This window comes from Ciconia boyciana, chromosome 8 (assembly GCF_034638445.1).
Source record: "Ciconia boyciana chromosome 8, ASM3463844v1, whole genome shotgun sequence".
Classification (NCBI taxonomy): domain Eukaryota; kingdom Metazoa; phylum Chordata; class Aves; order Ciconiiformes; family Ciconiidae; genus Ciconia; species Ciconia boyciana.
The window spans coordinates 7,335,955-7,356,709 of NC_132941.1; the positions used below are offsets into that span (position 1 = coordinate 7,335,955).

Consider the following 20,755-nt stretch of genomic DNA (forward strand, 5'->3'; position numbering starts at 1 on the left):
ACACTATGCAAATATAATACCCCTAAGGACAAAAACCCCAAAGGTCTTCTTTCTGTGGAACTACTGCTAGATGTCTCCAATTTCATCTCCTGTTTAGCATAATACTTCTAACACCAATAAAATACCTTAATTTAGATTTCCTGAACAAATCACACCTATTATTGCTCTTGCTGATAAGATGCATTTTAAAAAAAGCATAAAGACTTAAATAAGCTGAATCATAAGCAATTTTTTTTAAAAAATCGACTTTTTAGGCAATATTTTGTTTGCAGTATTTACAGTAATATAAAGATAGCATGGTTTGAAAGTCTGATGTGTTTTTTAAACTGCATTATTATAAAAGCTCTGTATAGGTGCTATATGTAATGCTTCAACAGTCCCTGAGGCTAATTTAGTTAATAATGATTTCAAATTAAACAAACTTACCCGTATCCATTTTAGGATTTAAAATTTAACTGCAATTTTAATACATCCAGAATACCATCCAAGTTTATGCTAGAAGGTTACAGTAATTTGATAATATATAATTCCATACTATTTCAAGTTTGTGTGTTTAAGGGCGGTTAAATACTGGACATCAAAAATACTATACAAACACCTGCAAACATCACATAGAGCACATGTGATACAATAGACAGTTCAGAATTCTTTTTTATTAATGTTGCTTAAAAATTACTGAAGACAACACCAGAGAAAAATAAACAGGCCACGATTCAATTAAAATTAACAAAATGCAAAACTCAAGTGTATTTACAAACTAGAAAACAAAAACGCAGTTTCGTTTCCAATTTTCGAAAAAGCCGACCCTTTAAATACAAAATGAGCAATTCAGTAATTATACTTCTGCATTCCTAGCAAACAAACATTTCCAGTATTTCATGCTTTTCCCACATCAAGGTTAAGTTTATAAAAATCTGTAAAGAATCTCATTACTCAACAACAGTAAATAAAACACTCTGAGCAAAAATACATTAAACAAACAAGCAAAGCATTTGGAGCCTCTTGTTAACAGTCCCAGTGTATATTTTATGATACGAAATGCTATCACCAGCAGGAGAAAGTCTGGTTAAATTGTATAAAAATATTCTAAAATACCTAAACAGTATCAAAGTTCTACAAGCTCAAATAAAATTTGAAGTAAGGGGTATCAGACAAACAGGCACTTTCCAGTTTATATTTTAAAATGAGCTTTTTTTCATTCATGTAACTTTTTCTTGTGTCTATTTACTATAATTTACTACTACACCAGGCTTCTGTAGGGCCCTCAGTTAAAGTTTAGACTTCTGAAATTCTTCAAAGAAAAATTTGCCTTGTATGTAAAATGGTGCAATGCAGCAATGGCTAAACCGACAAGGTCATTTTTCACAGCACAAAAAACCTAAAAACTGAAATTCAAAAGCTGGAAAAACATAATACAGAGGAAAGGGCTCCCCTGAATAAAGGTACAGTACCTTTTGACTATGACATGGGCCCTTAAGTCACAACACAACTTTCAGAAATTGCTACCAAAAAAAATTAGGGTGTGGCATGCTAACAATCTCAAGGTCATTCCTTAAAAAGGAAGCAAAATCAGTAAAATGTTTTGTATTAAGCACTGACAGTAACCCAAGGCTGTCAAAGTAAACAGGGTATTCACAGGTTTTACAAAAAAAAAAAAAAAAGAAAGTTGATAGATCATACCTCGATGCATTGCTGTGGACTGAACCCTCCTCTCCTTGGTTTTTGTCCTTATTTCTCATCATCTTTTTATTCTTAAATATTAAGAGGGGGTCAGGGGTGTCTGTTTGCTTTGAAGTCCTGTGCCCAGGTATTTACTGTCAAAAGTTGAAAGAAAGGTAAGGTCCCAGTTCGTTTCACTGGCTTTCATTATCAGGAACAAAGTCCTGACGCTGCAATGATATTGTTATAACAATACACAACACTGATCAACACGGCAAAACGGAGATTTAAAACAAATAATCGTTTTTAGAAGAAAAATCCGAGAATAAACACAGTAGAGGAGCATCCTGCAAACTTTCCCAAAGTAACACTGGATGCAAATAATCTCTGTATCTTATTGCGTCATCCCAATACAGCTTAAATCGGTCGAAAATCAAAGTACTCAAAACGGCAGAAATCTAAAAATTATTATTATTAATTGCTCACCTACCTGATCCATGCACCGCCGCCAGGACCAAGTCGATATTAGTTTCGGGTAGTGGAAAAACATTAGATCCAAAATATTTAGAGTTATAATGATAAAATACGAATTTCAGAGAATGAAAAAAAATATATATTCTAATCCCAAAAATATGCTGCCGATAAAGCAAAAGAAGCGATAATTAGTACAAAAATGTCCGAGGGAAAAAGCTCATTAGGAGAGCGCACAAAAATGGAGGTACGCCATGGCTTCTAAGCTGGAAAAACAACGACCTGGGCTCTCTCCACGGCTTCTTCTTTCCAGCAAGGCACGAAAAGGGAGCCCTCAAAAGCTGCTTTTCTGCCCGAAAAAGGTCCGCTCGGCCCCCAATTAGTGCCTAGGAGAGGCAAGGGGCTGTGGGGGCCCCCTGAGGCTGCCCGAAAGTTAGGGAAAGTTGCGTAAAGTGTTGGGGAAGGCACGGAGCTGAGCGCGCTCTCTCTAAGGCACAGCCGCCATCTAGAGCTCCTTCCCAGCTCTGAGCTCTGCCTTTGATTGACACTCTCTACATTTACCCCACAACTCAGGTGATGTACCATAGACCCACCCCTTCATTTCTACCAAAAAAAGAGATAGCCTCCACCTAAAGGGTGCCTGCTACCCCCACAGCCCTGGCTTCTTCCAACTACCCCAGCTGAAGGGGCACCTTAACCCCATGTGGCTCAGGCACCCTTTTGAAACCAGAAAGAAATGGAATTTGTGCCTTTTGTTTTAAAGATTTGCTAAATATTTCAGTGCCTGGGCTAAAATTACTTCCTCCCTGGACAGGAAGTGGTGCTGTTACAAGCCATTTTGAAAGAATGGAAGTGGAGCTAACAGCCATGCAGCCAGCAACAACCCACCTTGGGGCTCACCCCACCCAAGGGGTAGCTTTTTTTCAATTCAGTGGCAGTATCCCCAGACAATAGGTCCTCCATTCGTCACCCAACACTTGCACTTAAAGCTTGGGACAAGAGCATCAGGCGCTCCTAAGCGAGCCCACCATTGCCAACAACCCCCTCCAGCTCGACAGCGCCTCCCTAGTGGTTTTCCCCAACAACAAAAATCCAACAGCTACACAATTTTCATCAGTTAGGCGAAGGCACTAATGTAAAATAAGCCTGACACCATTAAAAGGGTTATTTCGAATTCACATTCTTAACCCATTAATGTTCATTAACAGATTTTAACATGACAAATGAACTTTAAAGCCATATAATAACCGAGCCGTAGCACTGGAAATCAAGCAACATCTCAAATACAACATCCTAGTACTGAGAGGATGCATCACAGAGGAAATGGAGGAGATCCAAGCATCCCCTAACCGCTTGTATTCTGACTACCAGTTGTCTTCCCACGTTCAACAGACTCCTTAAAGTACAAGGGCATCGTGCACATTCACAAGCATCACAACAAGACAGTGAAATCAGACACCGGGGGACTGCTGGGGGGAAGGGGGTAATGGGCTAGTTTGGGCTTCTATGGGGACATCCATGGCACAGCATCGCAACAGCCTGAAAACATTGGCTTCTACCAGTAGAACCAAGATAGTCCCCATCAACTCCTCCACACGCTTGCCATTCACATCCTCCAACAACCCATCATCTTTCCACATCAAGAGGTTTAAGTAGGTACACTCTGTTGCCACAGTCCATTTTAAAGAATTTCAGTTTACCAATTAATTACAGAAGACCCCTTGCACCTAACTACAAGAACTAAACACCACAACGCAAGACCATTCCAAGCAATTTTGGGCAACACTAAGGAAATCCACTCATCTGAATGGGGATCCCTTTAGGTTGGTCCCAGTATCCAACTCCACCATACAAATCATGGCAAAACCAAACTTGAGCAAGCAAGGGTGCATCATCAAAACAGCTGGATTAAACAGGTATGAACAATTCATCACGGTAAAAATGGACACTTACAAAGAAGTCCAAGCAAGCCAAATGGTTAAACACACAAAATGGGGTTTTGTTTGGTTTTGTTTGTTTTTAAAAGAAAACACCTAGGTTATCTCAGGACCACGTTTGTCATCTTGGCCCTCCAGCATAAAACAAAGACAACTATGAATTTCAGGTGAAACATACATAGGAAGGCAGCTACAGTTTAACTATTTGATCCACAAGAAACTTGAAAGGAAATTGTTTTTTGAACATTAAAATCATTTTAAAATTCATTTTAAAATGTAAGTAAAGGTTAACGTGTCATCTATAGCAATATCAAAAATAACTCAATTTTTTCTCATCAAACACATAGTACAGTATCACACAGCTAAGTCTACATTAAATAGCGGTGAAGCAGATTGGACACTTGTACAGAACAATTTTAAGACAGAATAGACTCTTTAGGAAGTATGTTGTCCAGGAAATCTGTTGAAAAGTTTCTGTACCCATACACAACTGAAGAAGCATACCTAAAAAAGTTACACAAAACATTCAAATACTCCTTTATTGTCATATTTACCCAGCCTTCAATTGATATCAATTCCATCTTAAAATAACTTCAGAAAGTTCAGCAGAAGTACCCTGACAACAGGCCAAGTACTGAAAAACCCCTAACATTAAGCACCTGAATGAACAAACCAGCGAATAAAAATTCATTGGAAGTCATGGCAAAGTGAAGATAATTTGCAAATGAAAACCACATTTTTAAATCAAGTATAGCACAAAATTTTACCTTGCCTTCAGTGCTTAGCAGCTAAAGTATTTCTCACTTTAATAGCAACCAAAACCGTAACCCACTTCAATATCAACACAATAAAAAAAAAAAAATATATATTCAGCCAGAAAGGACAAACACAAAGTGTGAAAGAAACCAAAACCTTTTATTAAGTCACTTAAAAAAACATTACATTTTCTCCAAAGGGGTAGCAACAGATCTCTTACCAAATGAATTTGCCTGTTATGCATACACAACCCGAGAGTAAAATTTTGCCACCCAGTCCTCAAACAGTTCCATCATTGGACAGTCACTGATACAGTCCCCTGATTAATTCAAGTGCAAAGTCCATTTTGATAGGATGATCACAACCCAGATCTTCTCTGGTTTAATAACATGAGAGTCCACGATTTAACATCCTTTTCTTGGACAGACATATCACAGCACTCATGCATTAGTCCATTTCCTCAACCTCTCAATCAACAGTGGAACTGCCATCTTGGTGTCTCATTCGCAGACTCCTTTTGACACTCTTCATCTGATTGGATTCTTTATGGAAAATTAAAAGAAAAATGCTGTTGGAATACAGATTATATCTTTAAACTAAGACATTCAACTACTGTACCTTGAAGATGGTTTAAACATATAACTGATGCTTCATTTCATATTACACATTCCAGAACATCTACTTTTATCATGAACAAACAATGTCAAATCATCCGTTCAAGAGTCAAAAAAATAAACTTTAACCAAAACTATAAAGAAGTAGGGGAGGAACAATTCAAGTTCAAGAACCCTTTCAGGCTCCATAAATTCCATTTGAAATGTCTCCATAGTGTTAAAACACTAGAGAAATCAATAGTGGGAAATCTGAGATATTTGCTCTGGCAACCATCTTTATTGGACTGACCCATCTACTAAAGCTGACACTGCTTAGTGGAAAACCAAGTTTATTATAATAAAGCCAAAATTTTTTAACTACTGTCCATGCTCCTTTCTTCAAAGACAGAGATCCATCAAAACCAATGTAATAGGCATGAAAACTGGTTTCCTATATACAGATGGTGACTGGAGACAAGACATTCCACCATCTTAACCCAGTTTTCCAGCTCATGAAAGACATACAGTGCAACAGCAAACGCACACTTATAAACAAACGGAATGACTGGTTTAGCTACTGGTGGGAAAGGATGTGTCAGAAGTCAGATGAAAATGGTAACAAGTTACACTAGTTGCCTTTAGCAAGGCCACCATACTACTCCTGATCCATATTCCAACATTACTCTTCATATAACAGCAACCAAGCCCACAGGTGAGTGACAAACCAAACTGATCAAATGACTTCCACATGGATAAATACAAAACAAATGTCCCCATCTTTACATTTTCTTTCAAGAAAAATAAGCTCATGTACTTAAAAAGTAGTGCTGCTCTTAAGGTGCAAAAATCAAGTACAGGAAGTTACTAAGTGTTAAGAACATCATTTTAAAACCAATGCTAACTGCAGAAGAGACTGACAGAGAAAAAAAGGTTTTAAAATGTCATCATGACTTTGAGTGTCTGCACTCCAACGTCAATTTATTCTTTTGAACATGTATACCTTTAACCTCATTTCTGTCTGAAAGCCAACTCCACCACTATGTTGTTCCCCTGATAATCCCGGGCAAATTTTCACAAGTGATGCAGAAATTACCCAGAGTCCAGCAACAATCAGTGGAGCCATCTAGTGGTCTCTGCCTCATCACTCCAGTTTCCCCATTCTCATTTCAAAATAACCAGTTATAGCAAAGCAAACAGCAATGGAACCAGTGCAACAAGCCTCAGTCTGACTTTCATAACTGCCCATTTGTCCTGTTTTATACTCCTCTATAGAATTCCTTGTTTTAAATACAATGGAAAAGAAGTACAGCACATAGAAGTGGAATGCAGGATCTGGTAATTCACTTTGCTTTGCATTGTGCAATGTGCGTAGTTGTAATAGTATTCAACCACAGGATCTTCACATTTTCAGAACCAGAAATTGAACATTCAAAGTTTGCAGAAATTCTTTGTTTCAAGCATTCAACTCATCCTCAGTTAAGACAGGAATTAAATATTTTGAAAGATTTTTTTCCCATACTAAACTGAATAAACAGGTTTTTTGGGTTGTTTTGGTTTTGGGGTTTTTTTTTTAGTTCTTATTGGTATACTAGCTTAATTTCAAATCCATTTAGGCATTTGAAGATAAATTAAAACTTTGAATCATTTTTAATGCTAATGCCTTGACCAAGGTACCAAAAGATGAAAAGTAAACCACCACAAAGTTGTCCATTATTGTCACAATCAAATATTCAGAAGTACTAACATGAGCACAGTGGAAACCCCATAAATAAGACCGTTAAAATAATTTTTATAGTTATTGTAAAAAGCTTAACATAGGGAAATTTAATTACTGGCATCAGCTTTCCCCCCCTCTCAAAAATGTAATTTAGTTACATATTAGTCAACCTTGAAAGGCCCTTTTCAGTTGGGTTAGCCTTCCATCTTAGACACTAACAAGATCTGCCAAAAGCAATTTAAGGGCAAGTTTCCCTACTAGGTTTACCTACGTTTGGTTATACCAAAAACTTTGCAAGTAACCCCACCACATTCATTTTAAACTCTCCTCTTGACCTTGTAAAATAATTAGCAGTAAACAGAACGGATGTTATATTATAATTAAGAACATGCTACAACAGCCTTTGTTCTAAAAGTTATTCATACATCTAAAAGATGCCACAGTAATGGCCAAAATATTAATAGCAATTTGTACACTTTTTCATGTGAAATCTACATTTGCTTTAAAAGATTTCACAGCATTTGTTTACTTATGAATTACTAAGTTTTCTTACACATTTTACTAAGAAGTTTCAATAATGTTGCAAAAATATACTCCTTCTCCACTAAGACATATGCAGTGATCCTACACTTAAGGTAGGATTGAATAGCCCGATTTTTTTGTTAGATGACATAAATATTTCATTCCTTCTGTAACATCAGTTAGGCATCACCCCATTTTTCAAGCTTTATTATCTACTATTTACTGTATTTGTTTCCAAACACAGTATTTTGCTCATGATAAATAAGGGACCTGGGCAGTCATGTAATACTTCCAAAGTTTCTTTCAAATCACTGGTAACATATCGACACTCTGTATCAACAGACAGAAACCATTTACAACCATGCTTAAAGGTTTAAGGCAACAGTTTTGAAACATATGAGTTTACAAAGTCTTTCTCTTCAGGTTTTTGTAACTCCTTATTCATTGCTCTGCCTACTAAGAGACCACAGCAATAAAAGATGCCTCTTATGGCCAAAACCATGGCCTCAGCAATTTCACATCTATTGAAACCTTGCGTTTGTCAAGTATGAGGTTGAAGGCCAATAACATGTAAAACACACATGCATCACTGCAAGTGCATAAGACACCAATACATGTACAAAGTTTTCCAGAGTGAAATCTCTCACACTACAGCTTAAACTTAAAAACCAAGGTGACATAACGCTAGTAAAGGGAATTCACTCCAACAGAGGGAGCTGAATGGACAGAATGAGGTTCTGAGCAAATCAAACCTGAAGTTCTACATTTCAAAGTTCATTAAGGCAAGATTTTATTCTCAAACACACGTCTCTAGTAAGTTTTACAGTAGAGGAAAAAGCAGACGTGCCCTTTTTTGACATCTGAAGTCCATAATGATGTTCTGTCCAATCTTTAAAAGTAACTAAGTACTCTGGATAGTCCTAAGTCTGCTTTTACCACTATTAGATGTTCAGTAAGCACAGGAGTAAAAGCACAACTCATGTAGGATCAGGTATTTTTAGCTAAGAAAGGCTGTTTGCCAGATTTCTCAGATTTAGAGATTAATTTCAAGTAAGATGTGACTATATTCACAGATGCACTCTTTTGTGGGTGTTATTTTTAAATAATAAATTTTATTGCATTAAGCAAAGTATGCCAACTTCAATAAAGCTCCTGGCATTTTCAGGTATTTTCCCCCCTCTATTAGAAAGAAAAATTAAAAATCAGTGCTTCAACTAAACATTACCTATGTTAACAGAGGGTATTACTAGATCTTTCGAGATCCATACATTTGGATGTTTTTACAAGTGCATTTTGATGCAACTTCTTTTGAAGACAACTGTTTCTAAGTCAATTAAGACTTTCACATTCGCTCCTTCCTTTAGGTAAGGATTATAAAACAGAAAGGCATGGAGGAAATTACTCAGTAAGTAACTGAAAAGCCAAATTCCTGCTCAAGAAACCAGATCTGACAACTGCTAATTTACAATCCAATGAGAGAAAACAGAAAAAATGCACATAGAAAGATGTAGGAAACAGATGAAGATTAATATAAAAATGGAATATGAGTCACATGTTTAGAGATTATAGCAGGTGATTGGGGAAAAAAAGACAACAGTGGACAGCATAGGAAGAGTTTTGAGGAACAGTTGGAAGGAGTAACATTTTCTCCTAACATAGGAAGAAATATGCTGTTCTACACATACCTGCAGTGTGAAAAATAGCCTAAGACTTCTGAAAGAACAAAGCAATAAAACTTACGGAACACAGTAGTAGAAGAGATGAAACACTAATCAAATATCATCAAAACTGAGCACATGTATGCACAATAAGAACTGAATTCCTCAAAGTTCATTAATTCTACGGTTTTGCTTCAGGACTGAAAATTCAGTGATAAAATTGGTTCAAAATTAAATGTACCAAAAAGCAGCACAATAACATGGCCTAGCAAGGTTTGCACCTTACCCCCACGTACTCCTTCTTCCTTTCAAAAGAGCTCTACATTAGCCTCCACACCATGTGAGCAGATAAGAAGAGAGCATGGGATTTCAGAGTACAAACAGGTAGTAGCTGCTTTTCTAGCACCTGAGGCAGCATAGATGGCAGTTTGTACAAGGTAAGCATGGCCACTGAAGGTCTCTGCTAACATACATAGCCATTGGGCAGTTAAAAATCACTATCTATCATCTATCCACTGAAACAAGAGAATATTTGCCTCTTGGAACAACATTTTCTCAAGTTGTCTGCAGTCTAAGGAAGGCATTACTCAATCAGGTACCATGTCATACTGAAAGAACTGTCTCCAAGAAGCTGTCTCTTAAAGAAAAGCACATATTCCAAAGCATAGTTCTACAGGAATAGAGCTTCCCACTACAAAAAAAAAAAAAAGAGTTAATTCATGTACACGAAATGCAATGGATGCCCTAATTAAAAGTGTAGAATCAAGGAGTCTGAATTTTAAGCAGACAGGAAGAGAAAAGGACTTGGGTCTTTCCAGAGACAACTGCCAAGAGAGTCACTGAATGTGCCAAAGACAGCAAAAGGTCATCGAGACCAAATTCCTTTTAGTAAAGGAAACTGGAGAAAATCCTATTCCCATATTCATCCAGTGTAGAACTGAATGAATTTTTCTGCTCAAGCGTGCCAGTTCTGCATTTTGACTACATGGGGAATGATTCCTAAATGACGTCTATGAGCTAGCAGTTTAATACAGGAAACTGTATCAGCATTACATACCATTTTCTGCATAGCTGAAGCTTTATGAATGAAGAACAGAAACAGAACAATCATAGAACAGAAGACAGTTACTGTCTGCTCAAAGACCCTCACTGATCCTGACAGAAGCATAAAAGGACAACACGAGATGCTTGTAAGACACGTTCTACCTGCTATGATACTTTCCACACCATTTGTTATCCAGACTGTGTGCAGTACTTCTGTGTAGAGACAGACATTTGTGTACCAAACCCTTCTGAACAAGCAAATAGATCTCAACAAAATATGGAGTCAAAACACAGAAGCAGAAGACCAAAGAACTACAATTAGATATGAAAGCTGTTCTCCAGTGAGACAAGTTGAGAGTACTATCCAAGTATAGCTTTATTTCCTAAGAGCCCAGCAAGAATGCTCCTGTGGTCCTTCTAACTGAGCCTTCTGGAAACGCACATGTGCACACAGACACACTTTAAGGAACTTCAGGATGTACGCAGCAAAAAACTTCAGCAACTTAAACATTATAGCCACATGTGCTCCTTGTTTTTTTATTTTGTTTTTTTAAAGCTAAAAAGTAAATGTTATTAGGAATAACAACTTACCAGTGCTTCAACCAAGAGCATACAGTGAGTAAATCAATTCCTCAACACATCTGTAGGGAAAATGATATATCAAACACTTGAATTAAAAGAAAACTTAAAAATAAAGACCAGAGCACTATCCTAAGACTATTAAAAAAGCCCTATCCTCAAATAAAATTAAAAAAAAAAAAACAAACCACCCACCAAAAAAACATTCCCAGCAGATCACAGCATACAGTACAAAAGACATTTTTCTAAAAAATTTGAAGTATCACTAGGCAACCTGTTATCAAAGAACCTGTGCAAACCACCCAAGAAATTCAGACCCATTCCTGTACAGAAATCCCTTGAGAAACAAAGGAACAACAACAATAAAAAAATATTTTTTGAAATTTTTGAAAAAGATAAATCGGGCATCAAGAGGAAGTATGCTGAAACTAACTGATCTGCTCTTCACATAAAAATAATTAAAATATTCATTTTACTAAGAGGTCGTATTGGCTAGATGTAGTGGAATTATTTAACACACTAATACGGAATAAGTTACCCGTATATGGGCAAGGCCCAAATTTGAAAACTCAACTTTGAAAATGCTTATTGGCAATCCACATCAATAAACACTTCATCAAAATCACCTTAAGCAGAGGTAGTAAAATTAAAATAAGACCTAAAACTCTAGAACAACTCATGAACCCTTCTTTCTTCACTGTAAATTTCAACTGCATGAAGTCGTCCATTATCAGGAGCCATACAAGTTATCCACTGAACACGTACAAGCAAACTGCTTCTCTCGTGATCTCTCAGAATCTACTTAAATTGGAATATAGCCTCAAATATGTAAAAATTAATGAACCTATTCAGTGTTATTATACTACGCATAATTTTCTACAACTGTCTAAACTCTCTTCTTCAAACTGATAGCTACTCAGATGTGTAGAAAGAAAGCAAGCTGTGACAAACAGAATTGTCATTTCTTTGTTGATGTAATTTACTTGAAATTATTAATATGGAAAAAGATCCCTTTAGAAAGTGGAAATGGTAAAAAATTATAGTAGTAAACTGGCATAAACATGCAGAATATCCAAATGAACATGAAAGAGAGGTTTAAAACAGTCATTTAAAACTTGATCCAACAGCTGCTATTAAATGGAAGCACAAAACTGAAGTACTTCTAAAATGGTGGATGGGCACTTTGTGTAAGAAACACAACATGGTTGCTGAACTTTGATCACCCAAGAGGCATCTATCAGTCACACAAAGCAAAAACATGAACTAGGTGAAGAGGTTTACTTACGCCCTTTAAATCTCCTTCTGTCCTATATGTACCATTTAACTCAAAAAAAAGCCACTTAGAAACTATGATTTAATATGTAAAGACTAGGTAAAGTTAATGATTGAAAGATTTTTCAACTCGCAGCTCTCAGCCATTTTTAATAATTTACAGCTCAGCTAAACAAACATAATCTGCATTCAAGTTGGTTCCTGTTTTCTTTAATTCTAGAGTTAGCATCCAGTTATGGTAATTTCACAGAAACTTTAATGTGGATACTTAATATGGCTTTATATCACCACAGAGGAACAGCTTCTTCTACTGAAAAACTTCCTAAGACTCAACCAGAGTGTGTTCTTCTGACCTCAGCAAAATTTTGCAAAAGGAATCTAATATTTGTCCGGGTGGTATCACTTAGTAAGAGTGAGACTTCTCTACTCTGAAGTGAATGAATGAACCAATCAATGCATTTTATAAAAACAGCACTGAGACATTAGTAACGTATTACATTTCATTCATACGATCACACAAGTGATCATTTTTCCACCATTATAAAATATACCACTGTATTTTGAGTTTTTTGGATTTTAATATCCAAACCACATTCACTCCTGAACTATAGAATGCATCACAAAAGCTGAAGGTTTATGCCAAGAGCCACAAACTACAGAGCTAGTAAATAAAAGTTTCAGCTGAAAAAAATTAGCCTTTCAGATTAACACCTGTATTTCCTATTTAACATTCAATTTATTTAACATTAAACTAAAAATCGTTTAATCGGACTACTTGCAGTAACTGCTGTAGCCCTTATGTGTTTAAAAAATCCATCCCCTATTTAAAAATAAACATGGATTTACTTTTTTTTAGGTAGTCTTATAGTTGTGGCATCTACTTATTTTTAAATTATAGAATGAGATGTCATATGTACAGTATGGCCTACGCCACATAAAACATGCCTTGCATCACAGGTCCACGACTCCTTCACCAAAAGATTGGCACTGCTAGCTCTAAGAATCAGGAAAGCATATCTCCTTTCACAGCATGAGGTGAGGTCAGATGCTCTAAAGCTATTTACCTGACATCAGATTCTTTCTCAGGATAAATGAAGAAAGTATTTTGGCAAAGATGACATATATCACCACACCAATGTTTTTCCATATAAGCTGTCAATGCTACAAATTAATTCTATGAGAATACCTAATATGGCTTTGTTATCACCACAGAGGAACAGCTTCCTCTACTGAAAGAGTTATTAAGACTCAACCAGAGAGCGTTCTTCTGACCTCATCAATCCTCCCTAGTATGCTGTAGGGTGGTCATGAACTTAAAAACTTTCCTCAAGTCCCCAGTAGCATGCACCTAGCTTACCGAGGTCTACCTAACCTAAAGATCAAGCTGCCATTTACTAGATGAAAACATGTTGTTCTTACAAGAAAAGGCAGCTCCAAAGAGGTCACAAAAGTAACAAGGGGAATTTAAAACTGTTTTTATTATAGTATCTATTCAGCACAAACAGCACCATGGTGATATAGGAAATATTTAAGACCATTAAGATCAAAGTGCTCAATTTCGTATTCATCATACAACGCTCAGGTCAGTCCAGATGACTCTGCTCTTGAGCACAGTATTTTTTAAATTTTTTTTTTTTTTTAAGAGCAGCTCAATTAAAAGTTGCAGCTTTAGACATTTAAGGATTTAACATTAGGAATACAAGTCTTGAGTTTGACAAGTTCAGTACCATCATTACTATCAGACTTTTATGTGAATCAGGCTAGTCTTGCCTTTATCGTAACAGACCGTGCAATATCTGGTGATTGAAAATTCCCCATGAGATTTCAAGTATGTTCTGCTGTTCTTCTCAAGGTACCAGATCATTTCTAACACAAACTTCTAATTCTCAAACTTCACATCAGACAGTTACACAATGAAGTTCTAGAACATACCTAACAGCCTTGTTCGTTAGCTGTGCTTTGTTGCAGGACATCCACAGTGTACAGCATATGTCTATTATCTATAAATATTATTTGAATTCTGTCTTGCATATTAGCAGTGACTTACTGCAGATAAAGGTTTATTATAACCTGAAGAGACATTTTTAAAAAGCTTATGCAAAACTGGTGTATGACTTCTCTTATATGAACAGGCTGAACCCTTCATCCAAGCCAAAGAGAACAGCTGCACTCAGGTACGGGTTCATAACAGGTGTATTCTTAAGTTATCGTGATAATTTGCTTTTAAAATTACATAATTTATCAAGAGTATTTTTGAGAATCCTGATACACATGTCTTCATGAAGACGCCTTACGCTTTGAGGTCCTGAATATGTATTGAAGTACATTAGCATGGTAAGCTGTGAAAAGGAACCAGTTAAGACAGGCAAACAAGATCCCCAACTTTTAATTACACAATGGTGAAAGCATGACTCAAATGTAACATGTTACTGTCTCTAAATGCAGAACCTTAAAGTGCAAAAAAAAAAAAAACCCACACATTAGAAAGCTGATTTGTTTATACTGTAAGAAGGACAGCAAGATACTTCATAACGATGGGTGCAGGTTTAGGCTTTCAGAGTAAAATTTACACTGGAAAGAGAATTTCTATGTTTATTGTATAAAAACAATTTATTGGAAAGGAAAAGCTTATGAGTGTCACTTGCTAAATGAACCAATACCTTGAACTGAAGGAAAAGCATTTCTAAAGTTTGAGTAGACTGAATGTCCCTAGTAGAGATGGCAATCCTCATAAGCACAGCTTTATTTTACAATGTGTTGACACGGTCATTTCAGATTCTTAAAATAAGTTATTTATGAGTGACCACGAAAATCTTACAAGATGTGTAAGGAGACGTTAACATTACTGTATTTATATCAACTATTAGTACATACATCAACTGTTAGTACATACTAACAGTTTTCAAATGCACTAAAACTTGAAAGAGAATTCAACAAGGTAAAATACTGTAGCTTAAGTGTTCAATGTTTATTTTACTAAAAAAAAAATTACTTCCAGGATAATTAAAAAAAAAAAAAAAAGACAACACACACACACACAACACAGCATAACATACCTGGGATGCACAGTACAGAGTTTTGCTCAAGGTCTGTTACCCAACCAGCCATCTTAATCTTTGGAAGTAAGAACAATATCCAGTAATAGCCTTTAAAGAAAAAAAACAAAACCAGGTTTGTCTGAAAACAAAGGTACATACAGATTTTACCTACAGTTCTAATGTTCTCGACCGATATAAACTTTTTCAAAACACGTAAGATGTCTTGCAGTTAATAAAAAAAAATTTACCTACAGTACAAAAATGTAATATTCTATCCTGGACAAGCATTAGCATTCAGGTCTCCAAAAACGAGAAACAGGCCCCAAAAATCTCCTTCTGTATGAACACCTGAAGTGTAGGGTTATTACTGTCATATACAAATTCTACAATATCCCCAAGCGTCAGTGCTACAAACTCATTAAGTACAAAAAACAAACAATTTTTAAAGTTCAATGCACATTTTCACTGGTGAAATGGGACATACGGAACTTCTGGCTTTATGTGAAAATACTGTCATTTTCCTCCAAATACAATCCATATATATGTGTATACATATATAAAAAAACAACAATCCACTTACTAAATAGCCTTAGTAAACTAAAATTTATACAGAATTGGCAGCATAAACATCATATTATTTTAAGACAGTCTAACCATATCTGCAAAAAAGGCTTTTAAGAAGTCCAGATAATTTATAAAATGTGTCCCCTCCAATTTAAAAATGAGATTTCTTTTTTTTCCCGTCTGCACAGTAGCAAAAAGGCAAATCCCAAGATCAAAAAAATAACAAGGAAATGAACATACTACCAAAAGTTATAACCACTCTTACCTAAGAAAATAAGGTATGAACGATTCTTCTGGAAGCCAGTCAGGAAATAAGGTATTGTTCATGGGATTCTACCTAAAAAAAAGAAAGTATGGAAATTTTCAGCATTTTGCTTTAGAAAAGCAGAACAAGTCAGACGCTTGAAATTTATTGATCTTTAGGTAATTATTAAGTTAGGAAAAACTTATGATAGCAGCAACTGTATCTTTAGAACTCAACTCTAAAAATAAAAGTACGGGTGGCTGTACATACTTGGCTGAAGAAAAACACTGGAGATGAAGAATGACTGCATGATCTATATTTTTGCATGAATAACTGCAATCTGCTCTTCTGTTTCCCATTACTTTAATTTTGAATGACTTAAAGACATTTGTCTAGCCAATTTAAGATTTTTTTTTTCTTACGAGTAATTTATCACACAATACCTCTCAGTCCTTGTACTTTTTTTTCCACATTAAAGTCTTTAGAAAAAGGCTATGCAAAATTAAATACAACCTCTAGTGATAGGAAAGTAATTTTAAAATGGCTTCTGTCATCAGCTTCTCTGAATTTTAAGTCATAAGTTACTTGATCTCCCCCAAAAAGGTATCTACTTTGCCCTTCAGAATAGAGTTTTAAAACCTTCAGCTTCTTTAACCTTTAATCAGATCCCAAACTATGCTCTTTAACACAAGGAACACCATATTTGCACTACCTCTAGCCAACTTTTCTTGCCTTTTGTGAAAAGGCTTAACATTTTATTTTGCAGCAGTTATATTTATCACCACTTTCATACTCTAGAATAAGTCTGGAATCATTCTGTAAATACGTGGGTAATTAAAAAAAACCCACACTTTAATGTTACATTAAAAGATATCTAAATATAAATTAAAATTCCTACACCTTATATATACAAAAATGCAGAACCATTAAATAAAATATGTTAAGAATTAAGAGCAATTTATTTTCAGAGACACTTAGCTGTATTTTATTTTCAGTAGCTGAAGGAAACAAGTCAAAGCTATTTAAAAAATTATCCCCTGTATTTTTCTTTTTCTAATATATTAGCAGACACCCACCTAAAGCTAGAACTTTCTTTTCAGCAAAGTGTGTATGTCAGAACCTGTTCTACACTGCAGAACTGTTGCTGGGGTTATAAAACCACCATAATCCAAATCTAAAATAAAGACACCGAACACTTTGCATAAAGGTGACTGAAGTCCAATGGTTGCTGAAACTTGTATTTATATTTCCAAAAAAAAAGGCAACTTTCGTTGCTGTAATGATGGATTCGTATTTGCAGAGGAAGTACCGAAAAACGTAGATTTACCTCCAACTGCAATATTTAAAACCTGCACGGAGTTTTATAATCCTGTACAAGTGTACACTAGATAAATCCAACAAATATGGCTATACACAATCTCCAATTAAAACTAAAGTTCTTAATATTTACCTCTTGCTCTACTATAGTGACTTTTTATACATTTGGAATTACAATTTTACCCTTAAATTGGCAATTGCTGAATGTGAGCCAACGCAAAGCAAACATCAGGCATTCCATTTAAACTTGTATTTTTAGAAAGTCTTGCAATAGGTGTTGTACAACTCCTAAATTATTAACCATCGAAACAACGATAAAAATGCTACGTAAACAGAAATGACTGCGAGCTCCCTGAAAAATGCACAAACTGAATACGAAACACAAAACTGACACCCAATAAATGCTTTTTAAAAGCTTTTAATGTCACACACAAACCCATTTGTTTCCTTATCATATAATTCATATTTAAGTAACTACCTTTTCTTCTCGTAGCGTCTGTCTAAATCACAACTATAGTATTTTGCCAACTTTAAACTGTAGACTTGGCATGACCGAGCTTTGTTTTTTTTAAGCTTGTAAGTTTTTGTATTGCCGTTTTAATTGCAAAATCATATTGCACGTAATTCTTAAGAGTTTTCTTTAAAGTTCTGCACCTGAACTGCTGTTTTTCAAGTGAAGTAAATTTCTATCTATTGTTTCAGTAAAGTACTAAGCTGTCTCATCCGCAGCCTGTTTTTTCTTACTGGTTTAGAAAGAGTTAAAAGCCAACACCCCACGAAAAAACCACCAAGTTTTATTTTTAAGAGAAAAGGACATGGCGTCTTTGTTCTTACAAACTACGAAAACATATCCCCATCTGAGCAGCAATGGGCAACAAATGCTCTTTAAACAGATACGGGCTTGGGGCTAAACATTTAACTGATGATGTAGTACAGTCTTCACCTCTCCCCCCCCTCCCTTTACTGCTGCATTGGAGTTATAAGCTGGTTTGCAGATGCCCCCCTTCCATGCTGCACTGGAGGGGAACAGGTCTGCAGCCCCCCCTCTCCTCACTGCTGCATCGGGGAACCCGTCTGCAGCTGCCCCCATCCTCCGTGCTGCATTGGGGGACGGGGTGTGCGGAGCCCCCTCGCTGCTGCATGAGCGGGGGGGAGGGGGAGCGCTCTGCAGCCCGGGAGCCGACGAGTGTCACCGGGGCGCTCGCCGAGCTGGGCTCCCTCTGCAGCACCCCTTCTCCCGCCGCTCCCTCCCCAAACTGCGCGGCTCCCCCCTCACCCAAAAGGGGTCACGAAGACGAAGGGGGGTCCCCAAGGCTCCCCTCAGGGAGCGGCGAGGGGGGACAGAGAGAGGCAGGCGCCCCCTCCCCCTCCCGGCTCCAAGGACATTTTGTTTTTCCTCCCAAGGACAAAGGACAATGAGAAGCGAGGAGACTCAGGCACTTACCCGGCGAAGAGCAGCCCGTCGGCAGGCAACGGGGGCCCTGAGAACGGGGCGCTGCTCCCCTCCTCGCCCTGCCCGCAGTGAGGGACGGCCCCGCGCCCGCCCGGCGAGGGAGAGGCGCGGGCAGGGCTCCGGAGCCCGGCGCCATTGCCCTCCGCCCGTCGGCAGCCCCGCACGGCAGCCCGGCTCGCCGCCCTCCGTCGCCCCGGAACCCCCAGAGTGCCGGGCCCGACTCGGCCCCCGAGACCGGCACCCGGGGGCGCTCGCCGGGCCTCCCCGCTCCGAGCGGCGGGGAAAGCGCCCGGGAGCGCGGCTGCAGCTGCGGCTGCTTCCCCGGCCATCTTGTGCCGTGTGTGTGAGAGAGTCTCTCCCGTCTCCTCTCAACTCCTTCCTCCCCTCCCCCCCGCACAACATGGCCGCCCGCTCACTACTCACTGCGGCGAGGAAGGGGCGGGCCCGCGCCCCTGCCCCCTACCTACGGCGCGCGGCGGCCCCCCCCTCGCCCCGCCCCGCCCGCGGCTGCGCGCGCGCCGCGCGCCGCTCCCCATTGGCCGCGCCGCGCCCTCCCCGCCAGGCCCGAGCGCGCGCACCGCTTCCATTGGCCGCGCCGCGCCCTCCTCCGACCTCCCCACCCCAGGCCCGCGCGCACGGCGGCCGCGGCTTCCCATTGGCCGCGCTCCCCGCCGCTCCCCCGCCTCAGCGCCCGCCGCCGAGCGTTGGCGAGCGGCGCCGGCCGCTCCCCATTGGCTCCTGCCCGCCTCCTCGCGCCCCCGCCCCGCCCGCCGCGGGCTCGCGCCGCGTCCGCACAAGGCTCCCCTCAGCGGGAGGAGGGAGGCGGGAGGCGGTAGCTCGCTCGGAGCGCCCGCCCCGCCGGCGGCCCTGGGCCCTGCTGCCGCCCCCTCCCCAGCCCCACCTGGCCGGGGCGTCCCCAGCCCCACCCCGCCTCATCTCAGCCGTGACCCCGCTTGGTCTGAGCGCCGCCTTCTCTTCTAGCCCACGCTTCAGAAATCTCTTCATACTTAAGCCTGCCCAAGGCACCCCGCTTGGCCCAAGGCTGCCAGCCTGCACCGATCCACAGTGAGGTTCAGCCCCCCTAACCTGGCTTGTAAGAACCCCTCACCTAACGGCCCATTTTGCCATCGCACCCTATGCTGCCATTCCCACAAAAAGCACCTCTGTTCTCATTAGCCCTTGATACGCACCAGCCCGGCCGGGGCCCTGGCACAGCCCACCCGCCAGCCAGGCCTGGGCACCAGCTCCACCACACCACAGAAAGTGGTGCCACGAAAACCTTTGTTCTCTTGACCCGAGTACAGCCAACTGCCCTGGGCCGCCTCTGCATTGTCGGAGGGTCTGAGCAGACCCTCAACCTGCTCTTATGCCCCACCGGTGGAAAGAGCCAGAGCAACCACATCACCTGTCTGTCTGCAGCATCAGTCCCAGTCCTCATTAGTACCTCTCGAAAACATCACAGACACCCAAATAAAACTAGGTATCGTGCTTTTTTTAGCCAACACCATAGAAACTGTCTCGTATGCCAACCTCACCAGGACAGTCTCCTATTTTGACTACTGCCATGGAAACCACTTCAGATATCAGCACGATAGAGGGGCATCCCCCACATTCTTGGTCACTGTCATAAAAACCTGTCCCCAGCCGGTCGGTTATGATGTTCCTCTGCAAGAGGCACACCCAGCAAACCTGACAGAACAGCATAAGTAATATCTATATACTTCAGCAGTCACTTTGAATGATATGCATGCATTTCACCTCCTTTTATTTGCACAGCTTACTCCATTAAAAGCAGAGAGAAAGGTGTCCCATTCTTCCTTTTTTATACTAATAATGCAGGTAGTTATGGCAGCAATTAAACCAACAATGCTTAAAATAATTATGGAAGGTCTCAGGAGCTAGTCTGGCACTTGAAATCATGCAGTTGGACA

The 20,755-nt window shown here is 39.2% G+C and overlaps 1 protein-coding gene across 7 annotated transcripts in view; it reads right to left on the reverse strand.

Moving 5' to 3' along the window:
- Positions 1 to 19,230, reverse strand: part of CHD2 (chromodomain helicase DNA binding protein 2) — a 72,465-nt gene extending 53,235 nt beyond the window's left edge. For 2 of the 7 annotated variants that reach the window (XM_072869552.1, XM_072869547.1), the window contains exons 1-2: positions 2,150 to 3,057; positions 1,681 to 1,814 (exon numbers count right to left, since the gene is read on the reverse strand). In XM_072869552.1, the coding sequence (XP_072725653.1) occupies positions 1,681 to 1,742 (62 nt within the window). In that variant the 5' untranslated portion in view covers positions 1,743 to 1,814; positions 2,150 to 3,057. Of the gene's footprint in view, positions 1 to 1,680; positions 1,816 to 2,145; positions 3,253 to 10,948; positions 10,999 to 15,264; positions 15,355 to 16,075; positions 16,148 to 18,815 lie in introns of those variants that run through there. The other 5 variants (XM_072869550.1, XM_072869548.1, XM_072869551.1 and 2 more) reach the window with 5 other exon arrangements.
- Positions 19,231 to 20,755: the final 1,525 nt, after the last annotated feature.